General features: G+C 54.0%; 1 protein-coding gene across 1 annotated transcript in view; it reads right to left on the bottom strand.

Annotated features, from left to right (window-relative positions):
• Positions 1-12275, bottom strand: part of AJAP1 (adherens junctions associated protein 1) — a 113921-nt gene extending 101646 nt beyond the window's left edge. The window contains exon 1 of the mRNA XM_057709774.1: positions 12150-12275. Coding sequence (XP_057565757.1) covers positions 12150-12178 — 29 coding nt within the window. The 5' untranslated portion in view covers positions 12179-12275. The remainder of the gene's footprint in view (positions 1-12149) is intronic.
• Positions 12276-13596: the final 1321 nt, after the last annotated feature.

The raw sequence follows: 13596 nt of genomic DNA, 5'->3' as shown, positions 1-13596 counted from the left end.
TTATGACATTTTATGAACTCTTTGCTGCAAAATAATCTCTCACTTAGACTACAAAACTTTTACTTGAAAGTGTGGGTGCCAGAAGGACTCGCAACATCAGAGTCAGGACTAGATCCACAAGATGCCGACCTGATATCACAGCAGCTGGGTCCCTCTCCGCTTTATGTTTGGTTTCGTTTGTCTTATTTTGTTTTTCCCAGACGGGCAATGTGTGACTTAAGCCGGGGAGTGAGAAGTAGATTTTATATAAAACACGAGAGCCATAGGGGACAGTGAGAAGAGTATGCATGGACCTTGGAATCCATGAAACCTGGATTCAAATCTCAGCTCCCCCACTAGCCAGCTGTGGGACCTTGGGCAAATCACTTAACTTATCTGAGCTTCAGTTTCCTCCTTTGTGAAACGAGAGTAACAACACCTGCCTTGCAGGGTCATCATGTGGCTCCTGAGGACAGACTGAGATGGTGTAGACTGGCTGGGTCACTCAGTCCAAAGCCCATGTTATGGAAAGGTCTGGAACTATTGTGTTCCAGCATCTCCTAACTGGCCATAAAAGGACAGAAAAAGAGAAGTGATGGGTCTAACTCATGGGCTCTCAGAAGCGCACAGCCAAATCTGACACAGAGTTTCCCACTGCATTAGCCAACTTCATTCCACAAGCATTAATAGAGCACATACGTACACACACACACACACACACACACACCAGCTCTTTTCTCATAAAGACCAAATGAAGTGAAAACAGCAAAGACACAAATGGACATTGTGCCTTCACAAACTTGAGGCTCTTGTCTTACTGATCCAGAAACAAGAAACCAACTGTTCTTGTGTTTCCTTGGAGCATGGTCTTGACGCCACCCTATGTGCCAGGGCAGGAAAGTGGGGCTGTCCCCGAAAAGGCTGTGCTATTTTCAGAGCTGACCTGATTTATATAAGGATCTGGACAGCTCTTCTTATCCAATAATTATACAGCAGGTCATTCATTACTGTCACTGGTAATGGATCTCATCACGTTAGCCACACCGCACGTTCACGTGCTGCTGTGTTTTGCATGCTGAAAAGTATGGCAGAACCACAACAGCAACGTTTGTAATTTCTTTACTCCTTTCCCACTGCCATATCAACCATGACTGTCATTAAACCCAAATGCATGGCCCCTAAAGAGGGAACACACACACACACACACACACGCGCGCGCACACAGATGCTAACCTTTGACAGTAAGGTAGAAAATACTAGTTTTTTAATGAAACTTTTATGTTTGGAGTTAATTGTAGGTTCGCAAGTGCTACAAGACATAATACAGAGACATCCTGTGCACCCCTACCCAGTTCCCACAGTGGTAACATCTTACAGAACTGCAGTACCATGGTGTAAGCAAGCAAGCAATCAAGACAGAAAGCTTGCCATCACCACAAGGGTCCCTGAGGTTGCCCTGTACAGCCGTTCCCTTCCCTTCTATATCCCACCCTCTCTCTAACCCCTGACTGTGTTCTCCGTTTCTACAATGTGGCCATTTCAAGAACGCTATGCAATCATCATACAGTGTGTAACTCTGGAGGTTGGCTTTTCTCACTCAGAGTAATTCTCTGGAGGCTCCTGCAAGCTGTTGCCTGTACCAATAGTTTCCTCATTTTTATTGCCAAATACTATTCCACGGTGTAAAGGCACCATGGTGTGTTTAGCCGTTCACCCACTGACGGGCACCTGGGTTGTTTCCAATTTGAGATGTTCTTTACAAACAAAGCTGCTATAAACATTCACCTACAAGTTTTTGGGCAAACAGAAATCTTCATTTCTCTGGCATCAATGCCCAGGAGTGAAATGCTCAACTGCAAGGCAGCTGCATGTTTAAGTTAATAAGAAACATCCAAAGTGCTTTCTGGAGCAGTTGTAACATTTTACCTTCCCACCAGCCCCACGTGAGGGATCTAGTTTCTCCACATTCTCCCCAGCATTAGGTGTCAATGTTTTTTTTATTTTAACCATTGTGGTAGGCAGATAGTAACCTCTCCTTACGGTTTTGATTGCATTTGTCTAATGGCCAGTGATGCTGAACATCTTTCCACACGCTTTTTTTACCGTCTAAATAACCTCTTTGGTGTGATGCCCCATCATGGCTTTATTTGTTTCTATTTTGATCCATTTTTTTTTACTGTGAGTTTTGAAAGGTCTTCATGTATTTTGGATACTAGTCCTTTGTCAGCTATGTGGTTTACAAATATTCTCTCACACTCTGCTTGTCTTTTCATCTTCTTAAAAGAGTTTTCACAGAGCAAATTTTAAATTTTTGATGAGGTCTAATTTATCAGTTTTTCCTCATATGGACTGTGTTTTGGTGTCAGGTCTAAGAACTCTGCCTAGCCCCACATCTTAAAGATTTTCTCTTTTTTTCCCTAAAAGGTTTATTGTTTTATTACATTTTACATTTAATTCTGTGATCCATTTTGGGTTAATTTTGTATAAGGTGAGGATTTTTTTTTGGAGGGGGGGAGGATGGTGCTATGGATGTTCTTTTGTTCCAGTACCATTTGTTGAAAAAGCTGTCTTTCCTCCACTAAATCTGCACCTTTGTCAAAATCAGCTGTGCATATTCGTGGGCGTCCACCTCTGGATTCTCTGTTCTGTTTTACCGATCTGTGTATCTGCCCCTCCATTGATACTATGCAGTCCTGATAATGGTAGGTATATAATGTCATATAAACAGATAGACTAATTCTTCTCAATTTGCTATTCTTTTTCAAAACTGCTATAGTTATTCTAGCTCCTTTACATTGACATATGAATATTAAAAAATCTTATCTCTGTGTACAAGTATTTTGCTGGGGTTTCGATAGGAATGGTGTTAAACCTTTACATCAATCTGAGGAGAAGTGGCATCCATGCTGTGCTGAGTCTCCCCATCCATGAACATGGTATGTCTCTCCATTTCTTTCCATCTTCTTTGATTCCTTCCATCAGCGTTGTGTAGTTCCCAGCATACAATTTGTCAGCATAACATGTTTTGTGAAATTCACATTGAAATATTTCATTGAGCAACTATAAATGGTATTGCGTGTTTAATTTCAGTGTCTGTGTGTTCACTGCCAATGCAAAGGAATACAATTCATCTTTGTACACTTATCTTGTATCCTGAAGCCTTGCTGAATTCACTTATTAGTCTTATGGGTTTTTTAAAATAGATTATATGAGATTTTTATGTAGACAATCATATCATCTGCAAAAAAGAATGGTTTTATTTCTTCCTTTCTGTGTGCCTTTTATTTCCTTCTCTTCCTATATCACACTGGCTAGAACTTCCACCACTATGTTAAATAATAGTGGTGAGAGTGGACATCCTTGGTTTCTTCCTAATCCCAGGGGAAAAGCACCCAGTTTCTCCACATTAAGTTTGAAGTTAGTGGTAGTTTTTAATAGATGTTCTTTATCATGTTGGGGAAATTCCCCTCTATTCCTCTTCTTCCAAAAGTTCTTATCATTAGATAGGTGTTGAATTTATCAAATGTATATAATATTATGATTTTTATTCTTTAGCCTTTTCATGTAAAACATTGAATTGATTGATTTCCAAATATTGAACCATCCTTACATCCATGGGATATACCCCACTTTGCCATGGCATTTACTTCTTTTTACATATTGCTAAATTTACATATTTGTTAATATTTTGTCAAGGATTTTCTTGGTCTATTTTCGTAAACCTTGTTGGTCTATAGAGTTGACAATGTTGGTTTTTTTAACAGCACTTTTCTGCCGCCAGAACTTCTCCACTGAGACCTTCCCTTCCTCCAACCTCAGCATTCTTTTCTCAGGGCCGGGGATTCCATGAAATAGCGTGAAAATTCCCTGCATGGCCCTGGTACACTGTGGCCCATCAATCAGTACTGAACTCTTGAGATCCTACTCCTGCAGACACTGGCAATTAGTCCTTCTTCACCCTTCTTTTCTAGCAAAAGATCTGAAGAGGCTGCACCACTGGATCTGGTCAAAAGAAGGTACTTGATCTGCAATTCATTGCCCCAAAGTTCCTTAAGATTGAATTTAGGGGTCTTACAATGAACCTGTGCCCTGCTTATGTCAGTACATTTAAAAAGCTTTAGATGAGATCAAATTAGGAGCTTTCTCTCAGAGCTCTAAGAGTCTACCACTTAATTTAGACAGAGCTCCCAAACTGTGGAACTGTCCCACAATACAAATTCTTTATTTTAATACTCAGGAAAGGCATTGATCACTCTAAACGTGTTTTTATACTAGTGCTGCATACGTACAGATCAAGCTGTGGCATGGCTCTGTAATTCTCTAGTTCACCATTCGATTACTGACATTTATCTATGTTTATACACACAAACGCTTGTATATGGAGAGAGAGAGAATTTAGGCTCATTCATTTTAGTTACTATGAAACTAATCTCTCGATATACCATAACATTAATTTACCTATCAACAGCCACTTAGATTGCTTTGATTTTTTTGTGATTATAAGCGATTCTGCAATACACGATTGTATGCATGTCTCCTCGTCCACCTATGTAAGAGTTGCCCTGGGGGTGTAAACCTGGAAGATGAATTACTGGATGACCTTTATTAGATGTTCCAAATCCAGCTCCAAATTGTTCTAATTTATTCCACCCAACAGTGATTGAAGGCTCCCAACATAAACTCCCAGGTTCTCTGGGAGTAACCCCCTTATTCTCTGAGCACCAACTGCTCCAGTCCACACACTTCTACACATTGTTCCCCATAAAGTGGATGAAGTCCAGACCGCCCAGCTGGGCCTTCCAGCCCTTTCCTTCAGGCCCACCATTCTGCAATTGACTTAACTCCCGCCCATCCAAGCATCTTGACAACATTTATTTTACGTTATTGAACTTACTGTGAAGTTGCATTATTTTGTGTTATTAAATGTATTAATTAAATTGTATTCTTTAAGTTAAAATAAAAATAATAATACCCAAGGAAGGGTGACCGCACATGACCACTCAGGGCACCTCAGCAACGTGCACTCTCTTCACAGACCACGCCCCGCTGCCAGGAAGCCAAGCCGGGCGCCAAGGTCTTGCCCTTAGGAGGTACCCCATCAGTGTTTCCTGAAGGCAGAGGGTGGGCTGGTTAATGCAAGGGCACTGCCTCCAAATCCCTCCAAGAGCCCCCTTGGCCTGTGCAGCTCTGGCAGGCAGCCCCCCAGCCCCCTTGGAATCGGCCGTCTCTCTGCCCATTTGTCAGAAGCCAGGTTCTGATGCGGTGTGTTCCAGGCATCCTCCTTCAGACCCTTGGTCTTGCGAACACAGCAGTTCCCTCCCACGGGAGGCGTTTTGTTTAAAAACTGGTCTCTTCACCTGGAGCTGGAGCTCCTGATAGTAAGTGCTTTGATGCCCACCGGCCCCTAAACTCCCCAAAGACACACCCACTCTGCCCACACACCACACCACACACACACACACACACACACACGCACACACACACATATCTCCTTCTGCAACCAAGTTCCTAAAGGTCTTCATGGAAACCAGGCCTTGGCAATTCACCCTCTCCCCTCCTCCCAAGGGCCTGAGGTGTCACGGACTCTCAGCATTGGTGACAGATGCTGGGGGGGCAGGAGAGAGGATGCAGGCCCCACCCTCAGGCCAGGTCCAGTGACTGTGCACCGTCGGAGCTAGGAGGGGCCACCAGGATGTCTGTCCCCCTAGGGTGTGTTCACTCCGGGAGCTGGCTCTGTGGCTCACTGGGGGTACGTCCCTCCAGGAGGCCAGCTCTCCTTTCTGGCAGGTGACACAGCTTCTGAGTTCAGCATCTTTCACTGGTCTTTCCTCTCCATCCACTGATCCCGGCCTCTGACACCTGTGTTACCAGCGAGTGGTTCTGTCACTCCCTCTTCAGGTCCCCAAAAGCGTTTCACTACAGCTTGGGGCAGGACCCCAGTAGGTAGGAAGGACCTGCTTGCAAGGCCCAGCTCCCTCTCCAGGCCCGGGGCCCCTGAGGGCAGCAGCCCCAGCCCCCACCCCAGCTCACTGTTCTGTCCCTGGCCCTGGCACTGGCCCAGCACAGAGCTGGCATCAGCAAATGCCCACTGTTGAACTGAGAGCGCTGCCGGTCAGACGGGCCCTCCTCGGCGCTCTTACTAATACAGCAAAGATGTCAATGTCGCACACTGGTTGCTTTTCTCACTTCTGAATTTCCATAGGAGAGTGTCCCATATGACAGCCTCTTACCCAAATGTGTCTAGTTCAGAGGGAGATGTGCTGTGAAAATAAACCACACTCCTGATTTCCAAGACGTAGAGCAGCGTGAGAACATAAAATGAATCCTCATTAGTACTATTTTAGATTGATTACACATTGAAATGATATTTTGTGTACACTGGAAAAGTTAAATATATCATTCAGGTTGATTTCACCTGTTATTTTTTTTTTTCTTTTAATGTGGCTACTGGAAATTTTTAAAATACCAATGCAGCCCATATTATATTTCTACCGGGCAGTGTTAATCTCTACTCCCACTATAAACCAATAAGTTTGCCTTTTGCCCCTAATCTGCACTCCCATATCTCCCAGTCCTCCCTTGCTGGTACCTTAGTTCCTCCATCCCACTGCCAGACCTGTGCCACCTGCCTTCGTGTTCTCTTCCCTTCTACACCCACATTTCCTCTCAGAAAGTTACAAACTGGATGCTCTTGCTCCTACTGAACTGATAATACTGAAAGCACACAATGGGATAGTTTTTCCTGAACATGTCTGCATTCTACTTGTGACTAAAACTCAAGCCAAAAGAATGAATCTCTAATGGTGGAATTCTAGGCACCAGTAAGTGAGGTGGCAAAAGTGCTCTACCTATTGGGGGTAGGACAGAGCCTCAACCTAAGGCCAACTCTGGCTAGGCATTCCTTTCCTGGGTCTCAGTGCGGAGTCGGGGACGAATAGCCACAAGGGCAAGACTTGTAAAGTAAGGGCACAATTCACTCATTTGCAGGCAGCCCACGAGCACCTACTAAGTAGCAGCACGCTTCTCAAGAGGTGATGAAGATGAGACAGTCCCTGCCCTCACAAGCCCACGGCCCAGAGACCAGGGCTCCTCTCTAGTGCCAACCAGGAAGCCTGAGCACAGTGCATCAGTGTCCCCCACGGACACACCCTGTTAGTCTCCACTGCTGAAGCCCCTGAGGTCACACACTGGCCTAAACACCAACTCCCAACAGGCAGGGAGGTCTCATTGGCCACGCGGTCCAGGTTGCTGCCCACTAGGGGCTGGAAGCGGTAGGGGGGCAGAGGCAGCGGGCTCTGCTTGCCAGCCCTCCTTGGCGGCCACCCAAGAGAAAGAGCACCAAATGGCAGGAGCCCCAGTGAGTGGACAGAAGCAGCACGTGAATGGCGGGCGGGGAAGGCTGAAGCACAGATGGCCCCAGCACGGCTGCCACCCACCTATTCTTGGGTGGGAGGGGAGAAAGAAAGAAAGTGACAGCCTCTTGCAGAGTGCACGCACGGGATGGAAATGCAATTACAAGCCCCAGCCCCTCCTCCCCCACCCCCCCCTGGTGCAGCAGCAGGACCCTGTTCTTTGCCAACACATGATACCCCGGTGGTACCCAGATCAGCAGGCTGGAGCCGACAGGGCGGGAGGGATGCCACCATTCCCACAGCCCTCTACTCCAGGCTCTCTTTGGGTCATGTTGGAGAATTTTATCAACTATGAAGGTCCCCACAGATGCATGGTGGGTTTCTGACCTCTCACCATCCCCAGGGCCCTTTCCAAAGAGAGAAGCATCGCTCATCACCTAGCCACTTCCCTGCACCTGCCGGGGCGCCCCAGTCAACTCCCGGTCAACTCGGCTGGTCCAGAGGCTTCTGAGAGAGAATTCGGTGGCTGCCCCCACTCCCGCCCCCACCCACCAGCAGAAGTTGGGAATTAGTCCTGCAGGCTTTTCTGGAAGGGGCTTTGGACCTGGCCTGTAAGAAGCACCCACTGTGCCTGCTCATTGCTGGGTACAGAGTGCTGCCTCCAATGCGGGCCTGGAGCCGCCAGGCAGCCAGAGACAATCCAGGCTCCATGTGGAAGGACACCCAGGGAGCCAGGACCCAAGGGCCCCCGGAGCTCTAACGCAGGCACAATGCAGTCTCTGACTTTCTATGAACTGAGAGTTAATCTGAGTTATGTAACCACCACTCCCCACTGGACAGCCTTCTGACTCACTGGCTCCTTTGAATTCCTGGAATGGGGTCTTAGAGAGAGTTAGGGGGCCACGGGGTCTGTCTCCTCCAGCCTCAGCAAGCCCTCCTCCTGCCTCCCCCTCTTTTCTGATTGGCATCAGGCAGGAGAAACCCTCTCGAGCCAGACTTCAAACATGAAAATCTAGATCAAGGATATATTTGGCTTTCCAAGCTAATCTCTACATCAATTTGGTCTCTACTGAGTTGTAGCCCTTTGAAGAAAACTTGGCAACTACGTTTGGAAAGCAGATGACTCTTACGTAACCCCAGGCAGGAGCCCCAGGGCTCTGGGAGACTCGGCAGTGGTCAGCCGGGTCAGGGTTTGGTATTCACCCACTTCACTGAGACCCAGTGTGCAGCTTTGACCCACGTGCTCTGCGCACCCTGTGATTTTCCCACAAAACAGCCGGGGAAATGAAGGACTCAGGAAGCAGACCCGGCCCACACCTGCCAAACACCTTGATGGGGCCCAGGTCAGTGGGCTCGGAAAACAAGGGAGGAATGGGATGCCACCGTTCCCACTGCCCTCTGAGCAGCCCCGGCTAGGACCACGCAGGATGCGGTGGGGAAGCAAGCTGCTCGCTCTCTCTCCAGGGACCAGGAGACAGACATCTCGGGGAGGCGTGGGGCTGTCTCTGCTTGTGAGCTGCCTTGCTCTGCTCCCCACTCCTGTGCCCTCTTTGCTGCCCAGAAGAAAAGGAAGCAGGTGATTAAAACACATCAACCGAAGGGACAGACTGGAAGGAGCCCGCCACCCCCTCCTCTGCTTGGACAGGGGATCCCCTGGGTGGGGGTGGGGGTGAGGGGAGGGGGATGCACCTGCACGGCAGAAAAGATGTGAGCTGCCTCCTAAAATGGTGACTTATTCCAGCAATATTGTCCCTGATGAGTATCAGGGCCACTGACACTCAAGGGATCCCAGTGGCAATTGATTTGATACCAGCAGCTGGAAGTGGGAGGGAGCCAGGACTGACCAGGAGGGGCAGAGCCTCTGACTCCGGCCTCTAAAGCCCGGCTGCACAGCCCCAGCTGCTGGAGGGTTTTATAGGCGGGGGTGGGGACAGCCAATCTACTGGAACTGCTCATGGAGGCCCGAACGTGGTACCGCGTGGCCGACGGGGGCCTGGGGAGCTGTGAAGTGCCCCGTGAAAGAAGAGACATTCTGTTTCTATAGACCCACCCCCACTGCAGGCACACCCAGGGCCTCCGGAACAGAAGGGGTGGCAGAGCCTTAGGCTGGAAGAACAGGCAGAGGAACAGCAAGGGACGCAGCCTGGGAGGAGCATGGGGCCGGCTAGCCATTGCGCCCCTGAGGACACCTGGCAAGTGCCTCGCAGGCTCTGAGCCCCCGACAGAGCTGCGATGTGGGGGGCTGTGGCCTCAAAGGCCACTTCACAAGCAGGCAGCCGAACTCCAAAATCTGCGCTGCCTGCTGAGTAAGCATCCCCTCGAAGCTGCTCCCAGAACGAGCTCCAATGCAGCTGGCCAGGCTCTGGAGCCTCCTTCAAGAGATACCTTTATCTGAGCTGATGGAAGGTATGTTTGGAGCTTTGCTACAACGACCACCAGAAAGGCATAAAAACAGCTCCAAAAGACTCAATCTGTTCCTCCTCCTAGGAAGAAAAGGTTCCACGCACAGCTCCTTTCCAATGAAGAAGCAAAAATCCAAGCCCAGACTTTGTCGCGGAAGCCAGAGCTGAGAGCCCTCACTCAGGTCGCACCCAGAGCTGCCTTCTGTCACCTGGGTCCCAGGTTCTGTGTTAGGTTCCTGACCTAACCAGGCCTGAAGCCAGGCAGCAGGACACCCAGCGTTCACCTGGGGAGCCATGGAGGGGCTTGGGAGCAAAGGTGACGGGCTGTCTTCAAGGAAAAAGCACATTACCAGGTCTCAGGCAAGCATTCCTCGCTTTCAGTGACTGCTACTCTGTGCCTGGTGAGACGCAAAAGCACAGACCCTCCCAGCACAGCCCCTTCTCCCGGCTAGGGGAAGGCTCTCACACATGACAGAGCTCTCTCCTGTCAGCTTCCCAGAAAGGTGACAGCCCGTCCTTAGAGGCACATTTACAGAAAATCTCTTGTACTAACACTGAAAGGAAAAAAAAAACAAAAGGTCAAACTTCAAAATCACCAAGAGAACTATTTCCTAAAGCAAAATCCCAAGTAGATCTCATTCGAGGATGCTTTAGAGGAACCGTTTTCGTGGATTTTGAACCAGTAGAGAGGGTTTTTATGCGTGATATTTACTCTCCTCTCTCTTTATCAAAATGTACTAATCTTTCGATCTAGCAAGTTAGTAATAAAAAAAGATGTCAGTTCAAATAACTTGCAAGCAGTCAATCAGGAAGGCAGTGCCAGACAGCAGCTCCGCAGGCGTCTGGGAGCTGAAGGTGCACCACCCTCCTTCCGAAAGAGCAGGGACCCCTTTGATCTTTCAGAGGCCCTGGGTCTGGCTGAGACCCTGGAAGCAGATGGCAAGGTACCTGGAAAGAGTCACCCTGGCAGAGCTGCCCTAGCTCCAGTTAGTCTGCGTCCCAGAACGGCTGAGCCCAAACCTTATCTAGTCTGAGCACAGGACATCGATTCAGGCCAAGCCAATATCTAAAGTAATCCGCTTCAGAATTAACCTTTTAAAGCCCAGGCCACTGAACTCCAAACAGCCACCAAGACAAGGAACGCCGCTCTCCAGAAAAAGGGCAATGATCACATTTGACAATTTTCACTAAATGTTTCAGTCTTTACCCCAGGAGTGGGGAACTGTCTCGTAAATCAAGGCTAGCTGGGAACGCTTGGCTCCGTCCTCTTCCAGTTTCTCAAAATCAGGACGCGCACTTGATTCTTCCTTCAGCTCGCTCCCCCCAGCTTTTATCGGGTGGCGGTGGGGGCGGCTCAGGCACCGGCACCGACCGGCCCCTTTCTCCCCAACGCGGGAGCGCAGTGCATCCCAGTGGACAAACTCGAGAAGCGCACGCTGGCTTTCCCTGCCTCCGCCTGGATCCTCCCAGCTCTCGATGCAACTCGGGACCCAAACGCACCAGCTCCGCGGAGCCCCCCGGCAGGAGGGCGACGGCTCCGAGGCAGTCTGCCCCGCCAAGGGGACAACTCTGCCCTGCTGGGTCCCAGGCCTCTCGAGGCAGGGGCTGAAACTCGAGCGCCACGGCAGGCAGACAAAGTTTGCCCCAAAGGGTCTTCCTGGGTACCCCCACAGGGGGCTCCGAGCTCGAACCCCCGGTTTCAGCCGGCCCTGGAGTCCCGGACACAGATAAGCCCCGGGGCGCTCCCGGGGTGTTTGCCTGGGAGGGGGGGAGGGGTGCCCGCCCGTGCTCCCCCAGAGCCCCAGCGTCTCCCTCCCCAGCTGCTCGCCAGCTGTGCGCGCCCGTCGGGCCCGGAGGTCACCGGCGAACAGCTGGATCGGCAGCTGGGAGCCCGGCAGGCCCCTACGCAGCCCCGGGGCCCCGATGAAGGGGAAGGGCGGGCGGCGTGGCTATCAAGCTTTGCTCTCCTCCAACTCCGCCTGCGGAGCCCTCGCCGGAAGCCCGGAGCCCTGGCTTTCTCCGGCAGCCCCGGCCCCCGCCCTGGGTCCACGGCCCGCCGCGCCCAGCGGCCCGCGCCTCGCCCGGGCCCCGGGGAGGAGGCGCGCCGGGGCTGCCGGCCAGGGCACTGCGCTGCTGGCGCCGGGAGCCGCGGGCGCGCCCGGCCGGCCCCAGAACCCGGGGACCTGGAGCGGGGCGCCCCGGCCCGGACCCGGGCGCGCGGAGCCCGGGAGAGCCGACCGCTCCCGGCGGGGCCGCGGGGCTCCGAGCCGGCTCCCGGGACAGCGGCTGGCCGCTCGCGGGGAGCGGAGAGGGGGTCCCTTCATTCGCAACACTGAGACAAGCGCCGCTTCAGCCGGGCTCGGCACCCACGCACCCGCGCGCCCACACGCACCCCGGCGCCGGCCCGGTCGCTCACCTGAGTCCTAAAAGCTGTTGGATCCACATGGTCACGTTTCGGGGAGCGGAGCCTCAGATCTCGCTGGCCCCGGCCATCTGCGCGGCGCCCGCGCCCGCTCGCTTCCGTCCCGCGGCGCCGCTCTCCGGCTCTCGGTCCGCCGCCGCCCGCCGCCCGCCGCCCGCCGGCCGCGGGGCGCAGAGCGAGTCAGAGCGCGGCCGCGCGGGGCTCCATGCCGGCCGGCGCGCCGCCGCCGTTGGGGCGCATGGCTCAGGCGGGGCGGCCCGCGGGGGCGCACATCCTCCGGCCCGGGCGGGGGGCTCGCGGCCCCCTCCGGGGGCGACCCGGCGACGGCGGCTGCGAGGCGGGGGGGCCCGCTGCCGGCCCGGGAGGGGCGCGCTCCGGCGCCGCGGCCGCGCGGCGAGGGTCGGGGGAGCGGCGGCTTCGCCCTCCGGGGCGGCGAGGAGGAGGGCGGGCGGCGCCGCCCGCGCACGGTGCGTGTCTCGCGGCGCGGCTCTCGCTCCGGCCCGAGCCCTGCGCCGAGGGGGCGGCGAGGTCCGCGGGGCGGGCGGCGGCGACGCTGCCGGACGCGGTCTCCTCCGCGCGCCTCCGGGCTGGGGGGCTCTGCCGGGGACCCCGCTGCCGCTCGGCCCCGCTCAAGTTGGCCGGGGGCTCCGTCTGGGCGCTCGCTCCGCAGACGGCCGCGGCGCCGGAGGCCGGCAGGAGGCGGGCGCGGGAGGCGCGCGGGGCGAGGGCGCCGTGGAGCGCGGGGCGTGGGGACGCGCGGCGGCGGCGCCGCGCCGAGGAGGCGCGCGGGGATCCCGGGGCCCCGCCGCCCGCGCCCACCGCGCCCGCCGCAGAGCCGCCCGCGCCGCTCGCTCGCCTCCCTCCTCGCGTCTGCCGCTCCCCGCGCTGGCCCCCGCCTCCCCAAGCGGGTCCCAACTCCGCCCGCCCGGCCCGGCTCACGTCACCCGCTTCCCCGCCCCTCGAACTGGAGCCCGAGCCCCCTGCCCGGCCCCGGCTGCTGTTCGCCGCCCCGCCTCGCGGTGGCCCGCCTCCCCGCGCGAGGCTGTGCCCGGGCCCGGCGCCACCGCAGGCGGGGCCCCGGCCGCCCCTTCCCCAGCCCGGCCACGTCCGGGTCCCCACCTTGGGAAAGGCTCCAGAGAGGCCGCGGGCTCGGATTGGACCGCCGGGCGCCGCCGGATGGTGTTGCCACGGTAACCGGATGGCTTGCGAGGCGGTTCGAGGTTCTGACCCGGTTACCGGTGCGCCCAGTGCACCGGGAGAACTGGCTTTGGGGAGGGGGCGTTCTTGGGGAAGCACTCCGGGGGCGCCTAGGGCGGGGGCGGGGAAAAAAGTTTCCTGCAGGCGGAGCTGCGCGGAGGCGGCCGCCGGAGTCTGAGCGAGGCGGGGAGGGTCCGCTACTAGGGACTCCTCTCTCCCCGCGGCCTGGGCGCCTGCCTCGGGC

This window comes from Hippopotamus amphibius, chromosome 1 (genome assembly GCF_030028045.1).
Source record: "Hippopotamus amphibius kiboko isolate mHipAmp2 chromosome 1, mHipAmp2.hap2, whole genome shotgun sequence".
NCBI lineage: Eukaryota > Metazoa > Chordata > Mammalia > Artiodactyla > Hippopotamidae > Hippopotamus > Hippopotamus amphibius.
Note: the sequence above shows the minus strand (reverse complement) of the source record. Positions and strands in the feature narration are given on the sequence as shown.